Source organism: Anthonomus grandis, chromosome 4, assembly GCF_022605725.1.
Source record: "Anthonomus grandis grandis chromosome 4, icAntGran1.3, whole genome shotgun sequence".
NCBI classification, from domain to species: Eukaryota; Metazoa; Arthropoda; class Insecta; order Coleoptera; family Curculionidae; genus Anthonomus; species Anthonomus grandis.
The window spans coordinates 39,355,018-39,378,462 of record NC_065549.1 but is presented as its reverse complement, the minus strand read 5'-3'; the positions used below and the strand labels follow the sequence as shown (position 1 = coordinate 39,378,462).

General features: G+C 32.5%; 1 protein-coding gene across 1 annotated transcript in view; it reads left to right on the top strand.

The window, feature by feature from the left end:
- Positions 1-648: 648 nt before the first annotated feature.
- The window catches only part of LOC126735516 (flagellar attachment zone protein 1-like), a 55,088-nt gene continuing 32,291 nt past the window's right edge, over positions 649-23,445 (top strand). Inside the window, exons 1-7 of the mRNA XM_050439557.1 lie at positions 649-813; positions 8,714-8,820; positions 8,877-9,035; positions 9,099-9,335; positions 9,388-9,620; positions 9,790-10,072; positions 18,937-19,348. Of these exons, the coding sequence (XP_050295514.1) occupies positions 795-813; positions 8,714-8,820; positions 8,877-9,035; positions 9,099-9,335; positions 9,388-9,620; positions 9,790-10,072; positions 18,937-19,348 (1,450 nt within the window). The 5' untranslated portion in view covers positions 649-794. The remainder of the gene's footprint in view (positions 814-8,713; positions 8,821-8,876; positions 9,036-9,098; positions 9,336-9,387; positions 9,621-9,789; positions 10,073-18,936; positions 19,349-23,445) is intronic.

The window sequence follows — 23,445 nt, the reverse complement described above, 5'->3', positions numbered from 1 at the left end:
AGTCCAATGCACTATTTGCTATTGAACTGATTTGCTAGTGAACCAGAGCCTTTACAGTATTATAAATAAATATTTAATAACAATATTAATTTAAAAAAAAGTGTATTTGTTTACTTGCCTCAGCAGAAGACTTATCCTTCACTTCTTTTATTCTCATCACTTCCTCATTAGTTTAGATATTGCCTTTAGTATGCACTACTAAATATGTATAGGCTAATGGTAAATTCAGCAATATATGTTCATTTACGTCCATTTTTGTATTATTTCCTCCTGTAGATTTTCAATTTTGCAATTTCAACTCTGACCTAATAACCAATAACCACTTTAATAACACTAATAACCTGCACGGCAAAGTGAGTACAAAACAAAGTATCACGTGATCGCTTTTAACCAATCAAATTTGCTTATACGTTTTCCATTACTGAACCCATTAGGATCGGCGAAAATGCCGGCCGTACCCAAATGGACGGATTGACGGTTATTTAGGAATATGCATCCCGCCACACGCCAAGTTGATCGCCCCCCGTCCTTGTCATCAATGTCAATGGAATTTCTGTCTGATCATTAGGCAACACGCATTTCTCTATATTTGTGTTCTGTGTTATCCGCCAAAAACACTTGCGCTGGTCATAGTTGCCATGGTAACAAACAAAAGACTATAGCAGACTGCCGCGATTTTGCTATAATTCATTTTAGTACATATTCGCGTAATTTTATTATTTTCTATTCAATCAATGCTGAGTGAGCCGAATCTGTGACGAAATTTTGCTTAACCTTATCTGTACGAATACTGTATGAAAATGGAGAACGGAGGTAAGTAATTTAACCGTAAAGTTGCTTGCAACGTACTTGATGAGCCAATAAGCTATTTTCTTTTAATATACTAAGGGTACCAAAAAATATATCGATTGAAACATAGTCCTCTAGTTTATAAGAAAAGTTTAATTTTATTATATTTTTTCATATACAGTACGTTCCGGTTTCCCTGGGCGGGTCACCAAGAAGGGAGTCATAATATCGCTTAAATCTTGAATGGAATAGATAGTACTTTATTTTGAAGGTCTTAACTCCTTTTATCATATTAGATACCCAAAATATGTAGTAAAAATCGTACAAATTAAAACATGTAGACTAAAATAATACAAGAAAAAATATTCACTTCAAAAAAATCATACGTATGATGATGTGTAAATAAAAACTAAAATCGAGAACGCAGCATATGTCTGTTCCCAGATCCATACTATTCGTAACCAAACGTTATATACCAAAAGTATTAAATTCGATGATTAGATTACAGAACATATCCCCCTAAAACAGTATCAGCAATGGTAACACATGGCTATGAATTCCAGTGCCATTCTGGACTAAAAAATAAACTAAATCAGAGATTTTCTCTTTCTGACGGGTTGGTGGATGCGCCTTCTATATTACAGTGATTTTTATTCGAATTCCTTTGCGCAATGCGCATTATATTATTACAATTTTTTGATTTTGACTTAGCAATTAATAGATAATAAATAATAGTCTACTAGGTCTTTAGTTGACGCTTATTGATCAGTTGGGTTCATGCAATCTATTAATTTCTAAGCCAAAATTTGAAATCCAATGAAATGCAAATACGATATACATCCGTAAAGCGATTGAGAAATTTTATAAAACCCGTTGATGGTTGATGGTTTTTCTACGTGGAAATTAACTATACAAGGTGAGTCAAAAAAAAGATATGACGTCATTAATATGATTTTTAAATGAAAACCCCCATTTTTTAATGCAGAATCAGAAAGAACGTATTTTTTTACAAAGGATATAGTACGAATGAATAGTGGTTACATAAGCAATTTTGAAGGAAAAATTGTGATAAAATGTAAAATTAAAGAAATTTAAAAATAATTTTTGAACATTGTCAATGACATCTGAACTAATATTTGTAATTTCCTGGCGCATTTATTCTTTTAAATCTTCTAAACTCGCTGGTTTAGTGACATACACTTTACTTTTTAAATATCCCCATAAAAAGTAATTGAGGGGAGACAAATCTGGCGATCTAAGTGGCCATTCAATGGAATGACGGGTAAGCATAGTGGGATTTTTTTTTCAGAAACGGTTCATTTCATTTTTATTGAATTTATCTGCTGTAAAATTAAAAGAGAAGAAAAAGCAAGCAGAAAAACCAAGTTCTCATTAATTACTTGTTATACATATTGTATTATAACTTAGGGATACATATAATTCATATCAACTGAACAAACTACACTATAAGCGTTGATTGAATATTTGGGTAAAATAATCATTCAACGCAATAAGAATTTGAAATCATTAGCAACTATAAAAAAACCCTAAACATTTTTTTGGGTTGGGTTGGGTATTTTCTATAAAACCTAAAAAGTATAAGAAACTGTTAAGGTAAATAACCAATTATTGACAGTACAACGGGAGTATTTCATGAAAATCATGATAAATATTTTTTATATAACATTTTGCAGTAAAATTTTGCTACAACATATAGTTTATTTTTTCCTTTAAGCAATTAATACAACGAAACGCTTTAAGAATACAAATATGCGTTGCAAAAAATATTAAAAATCAGTTTTGTCAAAATACCTGTTATTGACATTATCATATCCAAAAAAACCAATGATTGACAGCCAGTAGTAGACACTAATAAAAGACCAGTTAAAAGTACTGTCATATTGCATATTTTGGAAATATACTACAAAAGCTTTATTTAAACATACTGAAATACAAACATCTATGCACATGCATAGAATGACATGCATTGGCCTTGATATATTATTTTGTTTTAGTACTTAAGCTTCAAAAACATCCCCAAGTGATTTGAATTCATATTTAATTCGCTCACCAGAAGATAATAAATCAGGGGTAGGCAACACACCAATAACACTATTTTTTTTATATATGACACATCATTTTCATCACACACAAACATTTTTTTGTCTCCACCCAAAGATTTCATTGACATTACCCTAATGTCATCATTGTCAACTAGTTCCTGCACAATACAAACATATCGGTATGTAGTGCTCTTTCTTTTGCCGTCAAGAAACTTCATTAAAATAAAATTTCCTATTTGAATGTCTCCGTTAGAAACTTAAACAAAATTATTTGTTTGGATCTTCAAAGAGGTCTACATCATCCGAACTGTTTCCATTCTCTATCCATTCTTCTTTCTCACCAGAACTCTCTTCTTGTGGCTTCTCTTTCTTTTAAAGTTTTTGTTCCCTTTTAAATTTCCTTTTTTCTTTTTCTTCTATTTTCTCGTTTTCTTTTTTGGCGTGATATCTTCGCCATGCGTCAGAGGTGACAACAGATGGAATTTTTTCCTTCATTTTCCTTTTTTTTGTTTGAGGTTTTGGGTCGGGCCAAAATAACGCCTTCTTAAAAGGAGTTGGAACATTTCATGCATCAAGGGTTTGAAAGGAGGTGCTTGGCTGGTCATGAGTGTTATTATAAGATATGCTCGGCTGATCATCAGTTATATTTGTTGGAGTGCAAAGATCTTCGGTAACAGAAGCAGGAGCAAGATTAGTGGGAGAATGGCTAAATCGATTATCTGCAACTCCATGGCCCCTTTTTATTTGTTACTTCTGCATGTTGAACATCTGAACATGTTTCTAGTGTCCAATTTTTCCAAATTTCGAATAAATGCTTATCTTCCACTGGACCATCCCAAGAATGTTGGTTTAAGGAGTTCCTGAATGTAGTTAGCTTTTCTTGGTCAATTCTGCTCTCAAAATTTTTCAAGGCAAGCAGGGACTTATCTTTTGTAGCGTTTGAAGCCATAGCAGCTACAGGGATGTCACTTGAATCGTCATTTTTGGCAGAAATTTTACTAAAATGTACATTGTCAACATTAAAGGGGCATAATCCTGAAGATTTAAAACCATTTTGAATGGTTTCTGATTTAATGTGTTCCAGGGCCTTTTTAAACACACCTCCAAAGTGCATCTTCTGAAGCCTATTGCCAAAGTTTTTCATCCTCCAATCCTGTACCTCATTTCTGTAGGCTAATTTAAAGGGCCTAAATACTGCAATGTTCATAGGCTGAAGGACGTGTGTAGAATTGGGATATAAAGCTATCAACTCAATGCCATTATCACTGCAGAATGTTAATAAATGGCGAGACACATGGCCATCTACAAAAAAGAGAACAGGTTTTTGAATCTCCTCTTTTATGAGCCATGGATTGAATATATTGGTGATATATTCATAAAAAGTGCTTGAAAACATCCACCCATTTTCGGATGTACCCAATGCCCAATCTTTAGGCACACTTGAAGCTATGGCAGATGGAATTCCCTCATAGGCCAAAACTATCATCGGCGGTGCAATATTACCAGCTGCATTAGCTGTTACCACTACAGTTAAGTTTTCTTTATCATTTCCTGCTGCACGATAAATGTTTTTGTCTTCTTTTTTTGCTCACTTTGAACACTTTTCCTTCTTTGGGTGAGAGGTAAAATGCGCTTTCGTCAGCATTGAATACCCTTATGGGGTCATCAGTTACTTGATAGAGATCATGGGACGTTAGATACTCCTTTATTTCCTGAAACCATCTATGAATTTGTCCTGAAGTTACACTTTCTTTGGATGTTGTCAAATTCTGTGATATTCTTTGTGAAATTTCCGGATGTCTCCTCAAAAATAGCAGAAACCATTTGTCGCTAGGACGATTATTGTTAGTAAATGATTTTGCCAGTTTTGAATGACTCATGATTTTTTGAACTGAATCTAAAAGCTGCATTTTTGAAACGGGAAAATGTCTTTCAGATAGTTCAATAATCCATTTAACCAATAGGGATTCCTCATGCTTGCTAAGTATTGTTGAGGGCCCCATGGTACAAACAACTTCAGACTTTCCTTGCATCTTATCAAGTAGGGTTGTCCGTGGAACCTGGTGGTTTCGAGCAGCCACTGCAACTGGTACACCATTTCTTACTTCCGTCAGTGCAGCTGTCATTTGGTCAGAGGTATAATTTCTTCTAGGCGACATTTCTGAAAAAGCAGAAGGACTTAAATATGTTTAGTTTTGGCTCATCCGAATATTGTCATCATTACTTTGTTTGAAAAAAATGAAATATTGGCATCATTGTCTTGATACGTATTTCACACTCAAAATGTGATTGGTCAAAAGTATTAAAAACCAATAGTTGACAGTTGTGTCAATAACTGGTGGAAGGAATAGTCCTTGAAACCAGTTATTGACACCTCCATTTTCTTGTAAACAAATAAATATGGGGAGAATTTTTAATTCATTTTTAACTTTTTAAACAAAAATAAACCACAGAAAATAACAATACATACTAATGCTAAATTTTTAGAATGGGTCACAAAAATCACAAAAAATTTGGAACACGGGTTTACAACATGAACTGACCTGACAAAATGACTGACCAGAAAATTCTGGAAATATGTTCTGGGTTGCCAGATTTACAGAGGATTGAATAGGTTTCACATTTAATACGAAATTCAAATGCGTTTTCTTATTTTAGGGAAAATTGTAGAATGGTGTCAATGATTGGTGAAATGTCAATAACTGGTTGTTTACCTTATACTTCAAATTAAAAATTCAAATTTATTAATCAACTTAGTTACCGTCAAACGGGGTTAAGTGAATCACAGTGGGTAAAATGAATTAATCGGGTATTTCCGCAAAAAAGTCGATCCCGTCGCAGACCTGCCCCATATAGTGACATTATTGCATCGAGATGACCTCGTTAGTATGTCTTTGTATGTGGTAGGGTGTGTTTCGCTGCTCAAAAAAATACACGTGAGTACCATAACGACATGTTCCGGTTAAACGATTTTTTTGTATTTTACAAAACTTTGGAAACGATTGGTTGCGGAAGTGATCAATATTAATATTTATTTACTTGAATGTAGTTAATGTGTTTATTAGACATTAATAAACAAATTTGTGCTTAATTTTTGGTAATTTTTTTTTTGTTGAATTTTAGCATTTTTTTTTTCTAAGATGGTAACTTTAATGGGTAAAATGAATCATTTAAGTGTCGCTGTAAATTTATGATTAAATTTTTTAGAACTTTTTTTTTAAATAATTTTTTATATAAGAAATATTTTTTTATTAGTTTTGGTCTTTTTAGCATGCCGAGAATTTACAAAAAAAAATTGGGGCCGCAGGGAAAATGTAACTACGATCAAGAATATGTTCGTCGAGCAGTGGCAGCGGTTAGACGAGGTGATATGTCCATGAGACAAGCATCTGAAAGATTTGGTGTACCTTTCAGTACCATTCAAAGAAGATATCATGGCAAACATTCTTTAAAATATGGTCGACAGCCTGTACTAAGTGGTGAGCAAGAGCTAAGACTAAAGGAGACAATCAAAATTTGCGCCGACTGGGGATTCCCATTAAAAAGTACAGATGTTAGAGCAATTGTGCAACAATATCTAAATAGACTAGGAGTAAGGGATTCCAGATTTAAAGAAAATATGCCAGGGATGGACTGGTTCAAAAGTTTTATGAGCAGAAATAAAGACCTTACCGTTAAGTTGGCTGAAAATACAAAACGCGTTAGAGGTGCATTAACCCGCGAGGTTATTCAAAAATATTTTGAAAACTTGCAGGTCACGTTGAAAGACGTCCCTACTCAAAATATTATCAATTACGACGAGACCAATTTTGTGGATGATCCCGGGTCGGCTAAAGTAATTACAAAAAGAGGTGCAAAGCATGCCCATAGGTTAATAGACTCCTCAAAGACCAGCACAACTGTGATGTTTGCAATAGCCGCTGATGGAACATTACTGCCTCCATATACGGTATACAAGGCAAAACATTCCTATGATGGTTGGACAGAGGGAGGAATTGAAGGAGCAAGATATAACAGAAGCATGAGTGGATGGTTTGACTCTGATATATTTGAGGACTGGTTTAAGACAATTGTCATGCCTTATTTTCGAAAGCTTGCTGAGCGTAAAGTTTTAATAGGCGATAACTTAAATTGCCACATTACCACTAATGTCGTACAGCAATGTGAGAATAATGAAATTGATTTTGTCTTACTCCCTCCCAATTCAACTCATTTGCTTCAACCGCTCGATGTCGCGTATTTTAGGCCTTTAAAAGCTGCATGGAGATCCACCTTGGAACAATGGAAACTAAAACACCGTGGAGTCATTCCTAAAACGGAGTTTCCAAGGCTGCTGAGACAGAGTGTGGAAAAGGTTGGCATAAAGTCGAAAGAAAATTCCATTGCTGGTTTTAAGGCATGTGGAATTTTTCCGCTCGATCCCAACAAAGTTTTAAATAAAATTCCACGAAATTTACACATCGATGAAAATGGTGAGAATAATGATCAGGCCTGGAGTAACACAATAATCAGTCACCTAAAAAATTTAAAAACTACCCCGAATTAGTTATTACCCCCGAAAAAAATTATTATCGAGGCTGGCAAAAGTGTGGCAAGTCAAAGTTTATTATCAACGATAATAGATAAAACACCCACAAAAAAATCATCTAAAAAAACATGAAAAAAAACGAAAGAAGAGCCCTGGAAATATCGGATGATGAGTTAGATCGAGAGTTAGATAAAGAATTTTCCCTAAGTGATTTCGAAAATATTGTTGAAAACTTTGACGAGTTTGATCCAAATCCGTCGACATCGAATGATGATACTTACATGATCGACACAGACTTATCCATGGAGCCAAGGATTGGGGAGTTTATTATTGCAAAGTTTCCAACCGAGAAACGAGATCGATTGTTTGTTGGCAAAATCGAGAATTGTTCAAAGAAAAAAGAATTTACTATAAATGCCATGAGAAAAAAGGGAAACTCGGAGAAGGGGTATTTTGTTTATCCAGAAATACAGGACCTTTGCCTAATAAGCCAAGACCAAATTATTAGAAAACTGCGTCAAAAGTCTTTCAAGAGGGGTAAATTTGTTTTTAACTTAGACAACGACGAATTTAAAAAGTTGGAGTAATTTCTTTTTTGTTAATTTTCCTATGTTTTGTATGTAGACTTAAGTTTTTTTTACCAAGAGTGCCATTTTTGTTTAAAGAAAAGTTCCTAAGTTTGTTGTTTTTATAAAGCCTTAATATTCTGTGATAGAATGTGTTATAGAATAAGACTTTGTTACTTAATCTTACTTTTGTTACCTTTAGAATAAAGAATTTGTTTTTTTTTAAGTGTTTTTTTCCGTTTAAATCTTCTTTTTTTATTTTTTGTTGATTCATTTTACCCACATTATGTTTAAAGTGAATTTTACAGCACTTCTAATACATGATTCACTTTACCCCAAACCGGAGGGTAAAGTGAATCAGACTTTATCAAAAAAAATGGAGGACTTCCCATGCTTAAATGCTTACAAGTTTTAACAAAATCTTTTAAGACGTTTACCAGAATCTACAGTATTTTTATTTTTTTTTAAATTTAATACTTTGGCAGAAAAACGAAAAAAACCACTTATTTTGATTCACTTAACCCCATTTGACGGTACATCATTTCTAGTCATATTACATATTCCAAGTTATATTCATAGAGAGATCTAGAGTTTATGATGTGTATATACATAAGCAATATACCAAGAATTTTCCTTAGAATCGAAATATAAGAATATATGGAGCTCAACAGATTATCTTTCTTACGTAATTTATATGCTTAATGTTCTAAAGTTTTTTAAAAAAAGTATTATTTTAACTGATTACATCTTTTCTTAACTTTTTTTAGAAAATCTAGAAGCTATTGAGAACGAAGAAAGTTCAAGTGGACCATACTGTAAAGATGTAACCGCTATATTAACTAAAAGCGTACATGATCATGCAACAGAGAAAAAGGTAAATAATCATATGTTTTTCCATTGCTAATAAAAACATAATTTTTTAATGTTTAGGTCATGCAGCAATTAAAACGTGAACAACTAAAAAATAAACACGATCAAATCGAGAAGAAAATAGCGACGATTTGTGAAAAAATTGAGGGTTTAAACCAAGAGCATCAAGAATTGGATAGGCAGATCTATACTGCTACAGAAGAAAAAAACCAAGCTTTTGTAAGTATCGCTTTAACCTATCATATTTTTGTTTAGTATAGTTTCTAAAAAATGATATTTTAGGTTCGTTTTGAAAGAACAAGTGCAATAATTCAGGTCTTGAGGGATGAAACTACTCAAATTCAGGAGTGCACGAAAAAAATTGACGCGGCTGCTTCGGGTATTGCTAATAGAGTCATAAAATTAGAGAAGGAAAAATGCAAATTAAGAGACCTAAAAAAGACGAAAGAGGAACTTGAGTCGAAAATTCAGAATATTATGAATTCCCCACAACCTAGTTTGGATGAAAAACTATTAAGGGTCAGAATGTTTTTACGTTGTATAAAACAATTGTCCAATATTTGATTTTCAGGCGATTCAAGAACGTAAGAATAGACGAAATCAACTAGTGGCTAATATAAACACCAAAAAGATTATTAAAAATAATAATGACCAACTTAGAAGTAAGAAATTTACTCTTTTGGATGAAATATTTGATCTTGGAGAGAAAAATAGCAAAAAGAAGCACGAAATTGAATTAAAACGGCAGCAAATATGGAATAACGAACAAAATTTAGTGGAAAAGTTTTCTCTTTTGGAGCAAAAGTAAGTGCACCTGAGTTAATATCAAATTTTTAATATAGGAAAGAATGGCCAAGCTAATATTTTCACATAAGAAAGCTGTGATTTTACTATGTACCATTAATTAGTGTACACCCTGCGTATGACTTTTTGAATGGAACTAAATTTTATAAATACAATTAAATTGTTTTAGGATAAAAGAAATGGCTGAAGAAAGGGATAAGCTGATCTTGGAGCAGCAAAAAATGACAACTTTGAAAAATGATACAACCACTCAAACTGAAAAAATGAAAAGTCTCATTGAAGACAAAAAGAAAGCACTGCAAGAAATAAACGAAAATATTGCTGCTAAAAAAGAAACCATTCAGAATGAAATTAATATGAAACGGCAAATATATGATGCTGAACTTGAAACATTTAATAAAATTGAAGCAGATTTCCAAGATGCTAACGTTCAAAATGAGCAAATTTTAGCGGTAAGTCAAACGCTAAATCTAGGAATATAATTTTGTATGTTCCTTTTATTTTTACTTGAAGAAGCCAAATATTAAGCGACCGCAAAAAAATATATTGAACTCTGCCGCCCTCAGAGGCGTGCCGTTAAAATGAAACGGGTGGGTAATATAATAAAGTTATCTTCATAGTTTCAATTCAGTTTTTTTTATAATAGTTTTACTAACAAAATTAACTTCAATTGCTTTGATCTGACGGAAATTTTATCAATTCTAAATATGTTTTTGGTTTTGAACAGATTTAGAATTGATACTATTATAAAATGTATTATTGTAAAGCTTACATGAGTTGTTTAAACGTTATACAATGTTTTAAGTTAGGGACATAAGGTTTAATTTAAAATACAATATGGTTTAAAAATTCACCTATTATACAATACCTTTTTATATTAAATTGCCTACTTTTTCGCAATGGATCAAGCAATCCGAAATTTATTGTCGGAGTTGTCAGATGCAATAATGAATCGACGTGCGTTTTATGTCCATAGCTTTTATAAATTAAATCATTCCTACATCGCAGTTTTACGTCGGTTGGGTGCTCGTTATGCTCTTCACAACGTCAGTGAAGCACCTAGTACCAATCTCATCAATTCTTAATAATAATAATAATAATACATCGTTTATTTGCCCAATTTACAATAAAATATTATATCTTAACTAGATACAAAGATAATAAATATCATATGCTTTAAAATTAAAAAAAACATCTTAACCATAATATAGGCCAAAAGGAGGCTAAAGGCAATTTAAAAAAAAATCGTGTTTAACCTCCTTCATTAAATAAGTTATAATTTCTTTTCTGTTTCTTTTGTTGCATCCAAAATAAATTACTAGGTATCCCCCAACAAGTGCCAAACATTCAATAAGCTTTAACATACCCAATACATACATATTTAATAAACGCGACGATCGCCAGATATACCCATTTTACCGCAATAAATATTTTTTGTATTTATGTTTAAATATGCTTGTTGATACATTTTTAAAGTCCTCCGGAATCTGGTTGTAAATTAAATAAATATTATAAGAAAATGACCGCTGATAAAACATAGTGGTATGCAAAGGCGGAGAAATTAGACCTCTATGCCGGAGATTCCAGTGGCGGCTCGCGCCCTGTAATCTAAGGTAGGCGACATATTATTATAACAGTGCGCACACCGAGTAGCCCGAGCTCCCCTCCCTCCGCTTTTTCGGAATTTAAAAAAAAATTGTGGTGCCACGGCCACTTTTCATTAATAATTTACTAAAATTAAGAAAAAAATAACGTTTTCGAAATCTTTTAAAAAAAAATAACCTAAAAATAATATTTTTTTTTAAATTTAGATTTCAATCAACAAAAAAAAGTGCGGAAACAAAAAAAACAAAATGAAACACACCTTTACAAAGTTGTATGAATTTAAATTATGATCGTAATTTTTGTGTTATATCCATATTTCATTTAATTTCACTAAATCCTTAGATATATACACTACCTACTGTTATTGACAGATACCTACTATAAGATGCAAAGATGCAGTAAATATTCTTCTATATTATAAACAAATACAAATAAATTAATTTTTATTGACATAGATCTTTTTTATTTACTTTCCAAAAATGCATGGTTATTTAATTATGCACCTTTGAGCTTATGTAGTTTTCTTCTTTTTAATACTATTTTTAAAAAAGATTAAAGTTGAATACTATATAACTAAAAGATATCATAATGTTCTTCTACTTAACATAGATTTTGTTTTTAATTTTTGATTTTTTAAATTTTTTTTTGTTTTTTTTTTAGTTGTAAAACAACTCGCGAGAATGCTTGGCCTTGCTTTTTGTCAGGTTTTAAAATTGAAAGGGGGGGTGTAGGGCGACCAATAGAAATTATTTCCCTACGATTATTTTCATTTAGGCGGGAAAATGGGGTTTCTTGTAAAGAACAAATTACATCATGCACAGGGGTTTCGGCGAGATTATTGGCCATTCTAAAAAAAAATAGTAAAAGGATCCAAACAACTAGGTTAGGTATGCACCTCTACTTCTACAAAAATTACCTACTTTCTACTCTATATTATAATATTCTCAAAAATATACAACCCCTTAATAGGTACCTCTACTACCTTTACAAACTTTAATAGCACAATTATTATTCTAATATACTTATACTTATCTAATATAAACCAAATTCAAAATTCAATGGAGAAGCAACCATACGACGTACGACAGCAGAAAAATCGTTCAAAGCTGAAAGGAACGGAAGAAACCAGCCACAAACCGTTAATGAATAAAAACAAAACCCCGCCAAGAAAAATCTGGAATTATTTTCCTCCTACCATATTATTAGTATTAGTACCATCACCATCTTTATTGCTCCTATGTAGTTTTAAATAAGTGCAACAAAGACGCCACACAGCACAAAATCCCGCCCCAGTCCCCACCATTGATTTTCCATTGAACGAGGGCTCATCTCATCCGTGCTTTAATTATCATACTGAAACTCACCCAATTGTACTAAAAATTAAATACGTTATAAAAATCGTAGTCATTGCTTGAAAATTTACAACAAAAAACCTAGACTGCCATGAAAAATGTACATTTTTAATATTTTTTACATTTAAGTAAAAAAACAGAATTTGTATTGCGTGCTAAATTTTTTTCCACTTGTGCTAGATTTAGTACAATCGTACTCTTAAATCACCGGCCCTTTCCCCTTTATCGATCGATGAACGAGCGCTTCGAGCGAATTGACGAAGACGGTCGAAGGCGGCCGAATTGTCCGCCTAACAGTGCACTTTTGGTCGCATAGAATAATTTTGTTTCACGTCGGCCGCTGTAAGTTTTGTATGGGAGATTGCCGCCGTAGAGACCATTAAATACAGGCGGTTGGAAATATCGCCTTCCCATATATAATATCGTATTCATTTGATTTTATGAGGCGAGTCGCTTTAGACTAGCTCAGGTTTCACGTAAAGTGGCGATTGATGCATGCGTATTAACATTAGACTAGGAGGTTTATCAGATATTTTAATATTACATTAAAAATAATGATTATATTATATAAATTATAATAGTCATTTTTTTTCAAATTTACAAGTGAATTTTATAAGGTAGGCGGCGCCTACCTTGCCTACCCTGACGAGCCGCCGCTGGGAGATTCAAAGAATGTACGTCAGTTCTATAGCGTATTTTATTTAATAGATACGAGGGGCGATTTAAAGTTATTACTTGGTGAAATACAGTAGCAGCATGCAGATTTCTACGATCCTCCATAGAAAGCCATTTGGTTTGTCGTAGCATGTAACTTACAGGATGTCCACGACGAATGCCGTAAATTAATCGCAAGCATGACTTTTGCACTCGCTGAATTCAACCTTTGTCGATAGAGTCTAAGCATGGACCATATACGACGTCGGCAAAATTAAAATGACTCAAAACCAGAGCGTCGCATAAAGTAATTTTTTGAGATGTTGAAAGCAGGTGTCTATGCGGAAACAGTTGTTTTAAATTAGAATAAGCAGATTGAATGCACTTACTTATATGCTGTTTATACCTCATATTGGTGTCAATGTGAAGTCCCAAATTGCGGGAACAAGTAGAATGCAAAAGCTTGTTTGAGGAAGCTTCCAAAGCCATACTCTGATGCAATGCTTCGCGATTTTTGCCGAAAATCAAGAAGGTAGTTTTAGACGAGTTTATTTGCAGATTGTGTTTTTCTGAAAAATCTATTAAGGCTTTTAGATCATCGTTTATTTTCTTGGCAGCTATTTCTTTACTTTCAGGAAAAAAAGAAAAGTAGAGTTGCGTGTCATCAGCATATAAATGAGCACTGCAATATTTTAAACAACTGGTGAGATTACTAGTATAAATACAAAAAAAAACAGGTCCCAATATGGAACCTTGTGGAACTCCACATAACTGAAATGCAGTAGATGAAATGCCCTTATTCGTTTCAACGTATTAATTTCTATCGGTTAAATAACTTTTAATAATATCAATTGCGTCAGAGTCAAACCCATTATAGCCTAAGATCGCGTAGAGTAATGTATGATTGATACGATCAAACGCTTTGCTGTAGTCGATAAGTACTAAAGCAGTGGCCTTACCCTGATCAGTAGCTTCAATAATATCATCTGTGATCTTTAAAAGTGCCGTGGTACAGCTATGACCCGATCTAAACCCTGACTGAAATGCCGGTAAAATATTATATTTATCTAGGTACTCCCTAATTTGGACATTTAATATCTTTTCCATGACTTTAGAAAGAACTGGCAGAATACTAATAGGTCTTAAATCATTAAAATCGGAAATATTTTGCTTTTTTAAAAGTGGAAATATTTTTGAGACCTTCCAGACATCAGGAAAACATTTGTCTAATATACATGAGTTTACAATATTAGTTACAAAAGGTATAACTCGGTCCACACACAACAACAACATCTCTAGATTTATTTGATCCGCCCCGGTAGCAATCGATTTAATCTCGAATAAATATTTTCTCACAATATCAGTGGACACGGTATGAAAATTAAATTTTGATAATATTTGACGCCTTTGCTTATTTTGATACAAATTTAAAAGATCTCCATGCACTGAATTGTTCTGCGCTGAGGCCTGTATAAAATGATTATTTATAGACTGGGGGACATTAAGATGATCGGGTAATTCGTTAACTTTGCCATTTGAAAATACATTAAGTTTCTTTAGCCTTTGCCAGAAAATCTTTTTATCTTTAAAACCCATAGTTACTATCTGTGCGAGGTATTGTTTTTTTTCTTCACGTATTGCAATGCTAGCTTGATTTTTAATTTGTTTGTAATAGTCCCAATTCAAATCAAATCATCAATCTTTGTTCTTTAAACTTATCATTTTTTTAATGGTATAAGTTAACCATGGAGGTTGTTGTTTTTTTATTTTGTGCTGGGTTAGAGGTGCTAAAACGTCGAACAAATTTATCAAAAAATTATTTAAGGCAGCGACTTTTTCGTTAACTGTTTCCAAATAAATTATGTGTTCAAATGGGGTGACCTGTAAAAATTCGTTAAGCAATTCTCTATCAATGTTTTCTTGGATAAATAAATTTGAAGAAAGGGATTGGAACTATTCATCCTTCTGGAATCGTACGAAATGTGCGTAATCAAAATATTGACCGTGTTAGCGATGCAGTTGTCCAATATCCACACAGATCAGTGCAAAAATATGCTGCGGTTCTCCAGTTACATGAATCTAGTTTTTCTTGTAACCTTAATTCCTTTTTGAATAGGATTTTGTCGTCAACAGAAATGTCCTTAATTTTCATAAAAGTTATATTTATATTGTTTTTTGAAACTAGTTTTTTGGTATTTTATTTAGCATTCTTGAATGGTTAGATGCATTATCCATAACAATTACTGAATTTGGATAAATGTTAGATAATGTTGCTGATTAGAAAACTATTTTTCAAATAATGCCGCAATCATATCTTCAAGGGAATTAGCTGAAGATTGAAAAATATTTTAAGCAGACAAAAGTAACGCATTTTTAACAAATCCTTCTGTACTTTCCGCATGAAGTATAATGACTCATTTGCCTATTGAGCATGGCGTATTCAAAACACAATACGTGGAATTCTCAACCCAACGGTATTTAATTACGTCATGCGTAAAACCATGTTTCATCTAAATATATTATATTTTAGGGTCTGTGCCGTCGGCTTGACCCTAATGAGATTACCCTACTTCTTCTGATCGAGCACAAGTGTCATTTACCTCCCCTTTTTACCTATCCTACCCCTCTGTGACATCCCCACCCCCTGCTAGTCCGTACTAGCGTCTAGCCGGTATCGGGAGCACCGATCCCGAATTCTACCGAACGTCTGAACTTGCGTGGCCGACAATAGTATGGTGCCAAATTTAAATGGCTACTGCTACTAATAGGTACAGGATAATTACTTATATTTAAAGAGCGACTGGTGGCGCTATTGTACAGAGTGGAAAAAAACTTTAAATGGAAAAGTTGCGGGATTTGTCCTAAATCGCCAGAAAATGTTTTAAAACATAATACAGGGGTATGGGAAAGGTAATAAAATGGACAAACTTGGTATTTTTAAATGTAACACCTAATATTTTTTATATAAATTAAAAGCCTCGTTTTTCCTGATTTAAAAATATATGCTATTGGTAAAATATTTATATTTACTTAAAATTTAAAAAAGAAACAGTCAATAAATAAATTGCTTAACTGTAATTTTTAACCATAGTGACGTCTGAATTAATTATAGCAACGGAGATTTTAATAAACTGTTTAGAATATTCTTCTTACATTTTAGGTATAAATATTTTACCAAAATGTCAGCATATTATAAATTTTTGAAATCAGGAAAAAGGGGGCTTTTAATTTATATAAAACTATAAAGGGTGTTTATAGTTTTATATAAATTAAACTTTGTCTAATTTATTAACTTTTGATACCTTTATATTATATATTTTAAATCCCCATTACATTGATTTTGTTTTGGTTTATTGGGCATTCTATTGTAATTTGTTAAGGGATATTGCATACATAAAATATAACTAAATGTAAAAATAAATTAAATATATTAATTTGTTGATATATACTTTCAACTATCTACATACAGGGTGTCTCATTTAAGAGTGTAACAGCGTAATCATTATTTTGCGATGCTAAATTGGGTGAAGAACAACGAAAAATCATAGTAGGCATTTATTTATTGAAAACTTCTTGGAAATCTTCATTAAAAATCCCCAAATCCAAAGTTTGGTTGAACTCCAATAAAATGAGGTTTTGATGAAAATGTATATAAGCCTATATGTAAATGTTTACACTTTTAAATGAGACACTCTGTAAATACATATTTTTTACAATTAGAATATGACTTAAAGAGCCTAATTCTAAATAATTATTTACACACTTCACAGAAACGTGAAGAAAATTATAAATATTATGTTAAAAAAAGCTGCTCATATAATTTTTTAGAAAAAAAAAATTAATTTAAGTATTAAAAATTAGTAAAAAAATAATAACTAGTTATGACATAAATAAACAACTAAAATAATATTAGTTTAGAATAGTAAAACTTTCAAAACTATAGTTTAAACAGGAATAAATTAATATCTTAAAATGTTAAGTAAGTATTATATCACAAATTGAGTACTTATTATTTATGGTTAAGTATTTGAATACCTATGGTATTCAATTCCTGTTGAGAAGGTTTCAACTTTTGCTTGTTTTTGCCAAAAAAAAGAAATAAGTCTCTGCTCTGCGTATGTTTCTTAAGGGCAATTGAAAGTAGATGCAAAAAATACCCCATATAAAGCAAAAATAGTGAAAAACCATTTTGTAAACAATTACCTAAAATTTAAAATAAAACCTACCTTTCCATTTATTGAAGTCTGTCATTGAGGAAAAATTTAAATTATGCCAATGCAGCGGAATTTCATGAGCATTTTGAAAATGCTGCAATAATTCCTTTTTAAAAGAAGCACAATAATTGCACAAAGGGCACTTTTTTAGATACTTTATGATTTCCCTCTGGGTTTCATTTTGAAGTGTTTGATTGGAATTTGGATTAGAAATGTGAGTTTTTGTATGTCGCCTTAAGCTCTGCCTATGATTGAATATTTTCTCACATAGGTTGCATCGAAAATGCTTCGAGTTTGGTGAGTTTGAGTTCTTTTTATAGTGCAAGGGTGCTAATTTTGAGACATCTTGGGGATGAAACCTTTTTAATTTATTATTACAAATCAAATTAATAAATAGTCAAACGAATAGATTTAAAGTCTTACACACAAAACACAAGCAAGTGCTACTACGAAATAATGAAAAATTCAAAAGAACTTCAAACATCAAATTATTGTGGTTATGTTTACACATTCCCGGGTCATACGGGTTGCCGTGTTAGTACGCTATTGATTTTGGTTGAGTATAAACGTGTCACAAAGTGTTTAACGGCGTAGCCGTTCGAGATTTAATTTAAATCGTAGTGTCCTTTTTTTATAACCAAGGTAGGTTGATTAATTTTTTCCCTTTAGTTTAGTGATATATTTTTCTTTCCACCAAAACTTGCGGTATCACCTCTTTTTTGGTCAAGCCAAGAGGAGTCGTCATCTATTTCCCTTCTAATTAATTTGGACAAAAATTTTAGACTTTCTTCGCCTTTCCAGGCTCACTAAATTAAATTTATTCATTATGTCCAATTTGGGAATCTTCCAAAAATAATCTTCCCACTGGTTTGTCCCCACTATTACAAATAAATTTAATATTTTGCATAGGGTAAATTAGAACGTTAAGTTCATATTTTTATTGGTTACGTAATTCATAATTATTATTATTTTTACTTATAAACAAATGAAATTTAGTACATTAATCGAATCGTTATAAGACCATCTTTTGACATATTCAGTTGTTTTCCGTCAATGCCTGTGTAACCGAAAGTGACAGCAACTTTCTTATTACGAGAGACTTGGTAGATTATTACGTATTTCGATAAAAAATAATATTCTGAGAACAATGATACTACATTTGCTAATTTTTATTTTATACTTATAGGAAAAGTCGATTTTTTAGATTTTAAAATAGGATGTCACGAATGCGTTGAAAATTTTAATTTTTAATCAAGTAATCACGGAAAAATAGTTTTTATTTTATTTTATAAATTAAATCTTTTATACGCCTATAAAATATCCAAACCAGTAGTTTCTCTGTCTGTCAAAAGGTCTTTCTAGTATCTTTAACTAGACTTCAACAGCTGATTCATTAATATGTTGTCAAAGAACATTGGTATTATTAAACAAAAGACCTCATTCACTTATGCTGTACCACATTTATAAATTTGATGTTTTTTTTTATTTTAGGCAATTTCTAAGAGCAATCTGAACTTCACAGAACTGAAAAACCGACAGGCAGAACTTTCATGTAAACTTTACGAAAAGAAAACGGAACTATTTGCGAAACAGCAGAGCCATGCCGCTGAAAAGGTTAAACTGAACGATTTGAATGAATGTTTGTCAACTAAGACTAGTGCAGTCGATAGTCTTAAGCAAAAAATCACTAACCTTGATAAAGTCGCTTATGATTTTGAAGTGGAGATAAATGAATTCCCAGCAAAGAAAGCGGAGATTATGGATAAAGCTGTCGCTGAACATACCGAGAAAATAACCGTTTTGCAGAAAGAGTTAAACTACCAGAAGGCGTCCATCGAGCTTGCTGAGTATGAAGTTAGCATAAGAACAAAGAAAATTGAGGAATTGAAAAGTCAGATTTCGGGTAATTATCTTGTATTTTATATGCAACTAGTTAGTAGTATATTAGATAGCGAGAGGAAAAATTCTAGACACATGAGTCAAATTAGAAATCTTTCGATTTAAAAGATGCAAGCCATTACAAGGGAGTTGAAAATTCGATTCTTTTAAAATTAAAACCCTGTACAAAAACAAGATTCGGTTATAATAATAATAATATAATAATAGTCTTTATTTAAGTATAAGTAGATACATACAGGTTGGGGAATCAATTATTACGCAGAGAGGTGCCTAAAGGCGAAATATGGCAACGCGCACTCGTCTGCTACGTCCTTGTTTTTTAGTATGACGCAGTATTGCCAGGTGTAGCGCAATTAAATTTGAAATGACGTTTAAAATATTGGGACTTGGGTCGGGCGCTTTCAATCTCTCTTACTGTTCTCTCTTTCTTTCTCCCTCTTTATTTTGTAAATAGATTAGTAAATAAATAGAATTTTTTATTCAGAATTAGAATCAGATTTGCATACTTAATGATCTCCTCCTTTTCTGGTAAACCTTCACCGAAAGTTTGATAAGTAGATTTAATCGCATTTTGGTTAAAAATATCTAATAAATCTTTCATATTTTTAAATCGATAAGCGGGGGATTTTCTTAAGCGGGGATTAGGCTGCTTGTATTTTCCCCCCTTTGAATTTCTTTAAAGTTCAAGTTTTTTAGAGGAATCATTTACATAAATTACTTCAAAAACTCCTCGGCATAGGCGGTCTTATAAATTAACGATTTACGATGTGAAGTTTCTTTTTCTTTTATTAAAACCATTTTATGTAGAAATATAAGTTACGTTATAGGGAGTTACTTAAACTAACTAGAGTTTGCTTGGCAGATTTTATAATTGAATCGGTCATTTCAAAAACGACTTAAGTCAGAAAACTAGATTTTACAGGAGAAGCAAAAAATTAATACTACACAGAATAAATTAATTTTAATGAAAACGCATTGGGGAAATATCTAGTATACTAAGCTATTTGAAAAACACCACCCAGAAAAAAAATCATCCGTTTTTTTTTCAAACGATACAAAAAATTACTTAGGTCATTATTGCAAGGAACAAAAACAAATATTAGAAGAAAAATATATTTTATTGCAAAATTTAAGTAAGAACATAAAAAAAAACATTGTAGTTCCGCATTATAAAAATAAGTAAAGCAAATTTAAAAAAAAATTAGGGCACATAGTCAAATTCAAGGTCATTTTCAGCCTCTTCTATATTATCTTCATCGGTTGGCCAACGCACGATGTTTTCGTAGAAGCCCTTATGTTCCTCTAAAATACTGTTTTGCACTGTCGGATGTTTTCAATTTTTTTTTGGGTTTATTGGCACACAGTTTCTTGGGTAGGCTTTTCCGAGAGGTGGAAAACTTATAGGTTGAGCATTATTTCTCAACAAAGGAAAAGAATGAGTTTTTAACCCATCAATATAGTTACTAGTTAATATAACTCCCTTTCGGTTCTTCTTGTATTCATAATACATAAACGTGGATGGTTGTTTGAGAGCCTTAGGTATTCCTTTTCCAACAGACTCAATAGAAATACATGTCGTCTTATAGTATTCTGGCTACCATTGAACAAAATCATAAATCTGGTTGGATTGAAGCATAAATACTCTAAAATCTTTACTAGCGTTAGCAATAATACTATAATATTCATCCGGAACGTAAATAGAAGTCCCGGTCATTAGGTAAAAAAAAGTGACCTCGGATGGGAAAATAGTGCTGAATGATATTAAAGCGTCCCGTGTCAGTTAGGGCAGAAAAAAACCTTATAAGAGTGTGATTTTTATTTTGCCCTGGATAATTATCCGAAAATAAAAACAATTACTTCATCAACATTCTCATCTAGAAAATTATCGAAGTAGTGTAGTAAAATAGAGCAGATCTCATTTGCCCCTTTGTTGGCTATACCTTCATGATACACATAAAATACCGACTTGCCGCTTTTGAGATCTTTTATTCAGAAGCAATTCACTCAAAGCTGTCGTAGGTAAAATATTTCTTGAATGGGAATATTCGGGAGGGGCAAGTTTTGCATGAACCGAATGTGACTGCTGCGACGTCATCCCGGGACTTACAAAGCTCTTGGACCTCAGATATTTTATCATGGAACTTCTTACTTCGTCGTTTGTGGACGGCTAGCTCGGCTTCAGCTGCCCTTTTTGCATGATCTCCCAAGTTGGAACTTTTAATTTTCACCATAAGTTCTTCGCATGTTATACACGTGTCGACCTGGGGCCTGCCAAAACGAAGTGAGAAGTTTTCCTTAAAATACTTAATATAAAACTTGTACTATTGTTCCGTCAAAGCGGAATGGTTACTTATTTATATATATATATTTTTTCTTTATTGGGTCTTGTGTTTAAATATAATTAACATGAGCTTTATTGGTTTTAAATTCTAATCTTATTCTAATTACTTTCGCGGCCTTTTATCGCGTCATAGTGAGACAGCCTTATTCTTTGACCGAGAAGAGTCGCACGCATCACCAGGTAGTACTGCACCGAATTTTGATGCAGTCAGGAGAAGCGCATAAACCTTGAACAAAATAGGTTGCTCTCAATATACACACATATTTTTCGCGAGTGAATTCCAAAGACATTAAGTGCCGGCACGTCTTTAAGCAAAATAACCCAGTTTGAATTGGATAGAAAAAGAAGCGACAGCAAGGTAGGCCACCACTTTAATAGGGTTGTCTTAACCGTCGTAATATTTCATTCCACCTATGAAAATACAGTCCACTATTCTAATTTTACCCCCAACATTTTTGGTCACTTCGATCGCGGATTTGGATTTAAGATTTATTGCATATATTTAGCTAAAAATTACATCCAAAACGTGTCGTCAATAAATAACTAATGCATAAAAAACTCATGGTCAAACTGCTATCTTATCGGTAAACCTCATGTTAGAACTTTTTTTGGTAAAAGATAGAAATTCCGTTCTCGGGTCAATCTGATCATACCGTCTACCTGTCTCTCTCCTCACATCTAGCGTCTCGACGTTTCGCGTCGCGTTGCGCGTCAAGTACACCACGCACGGTGACGTCCGCTGTAGCGCCGCTGTCGATCGTCCGTCTTTTATATTGCTAGTGTCACGATTTTTATACAGAGTGAAATCAAGTCGATTTCGTTGGCTTTACTTATTCATTTTCATACTCTTCGCGCGGACTTATAATTTGGTTTTCATTGTTGCCTCTTATAGTACTCTTACTTTATAGTTATACATCATCCTTTATTATATTTATATTAATATTTTATGACTTTTCGGTGAAAGATTTGGTAATTAATCTTATTACCCCCAAATACTAAGCCCCCTGGTTTGCCAAATCTTCTCTCTCTCTCTTTCTCTCTTTGTGATACTCATAGGCGATATTTGCCTCTCTTCTTATATATGGTATTATTTGTAATATTACTCATAATATCTCGCATAACTCCCTCAATTGTTTTGATTATATATTGTGACAGTTTCTCTCTATTTGCTATACCTTCTCAGAAATTTGTTGCAATTTAGTGTATCAAAACTATTTCATTTATATGGTCTCATCCATTTCTCCTTCTCTTTAATGCTCTTAATATCTCTTGATCTCCCTATATCTCTGCTCTTGCGTGAACAATTTTATAACTAATTTAATCAACTATACCCTTCACGCTTAACGTATAAAATAAATATACAAAAATAAATTCATTTTTTTTGAATCTCTGAGTTTATAGCTCTATATCAATAGGTATAAGTAGCTTGGTTAATTTCACCTCATTAAGCATTTTTTACTGTTTAATCAAAATAAGAAAAATAATAAAACCCCTTTCTCATTTTGTCTAAAACTTTGTTTTTTGCTCAGTATTGCTTTATCTCGGATTAAAATATTTAAATCCAAATTTAATTTTTCTTCTTTAGCTCACGTTAATATGGCTGATAAAAAGCTAAGAGGCCTTATTGCTCAACGCGATAGTGCTGTTAGCCGCTTAGAAGAAATCAAAGTAGTTGCTGATAATGCCATTAATAATGTACGCCTTCATACACAGTTAAAAATTCGGGTCAAACACCTTGAAGGGATTGTTACTGAATTCAA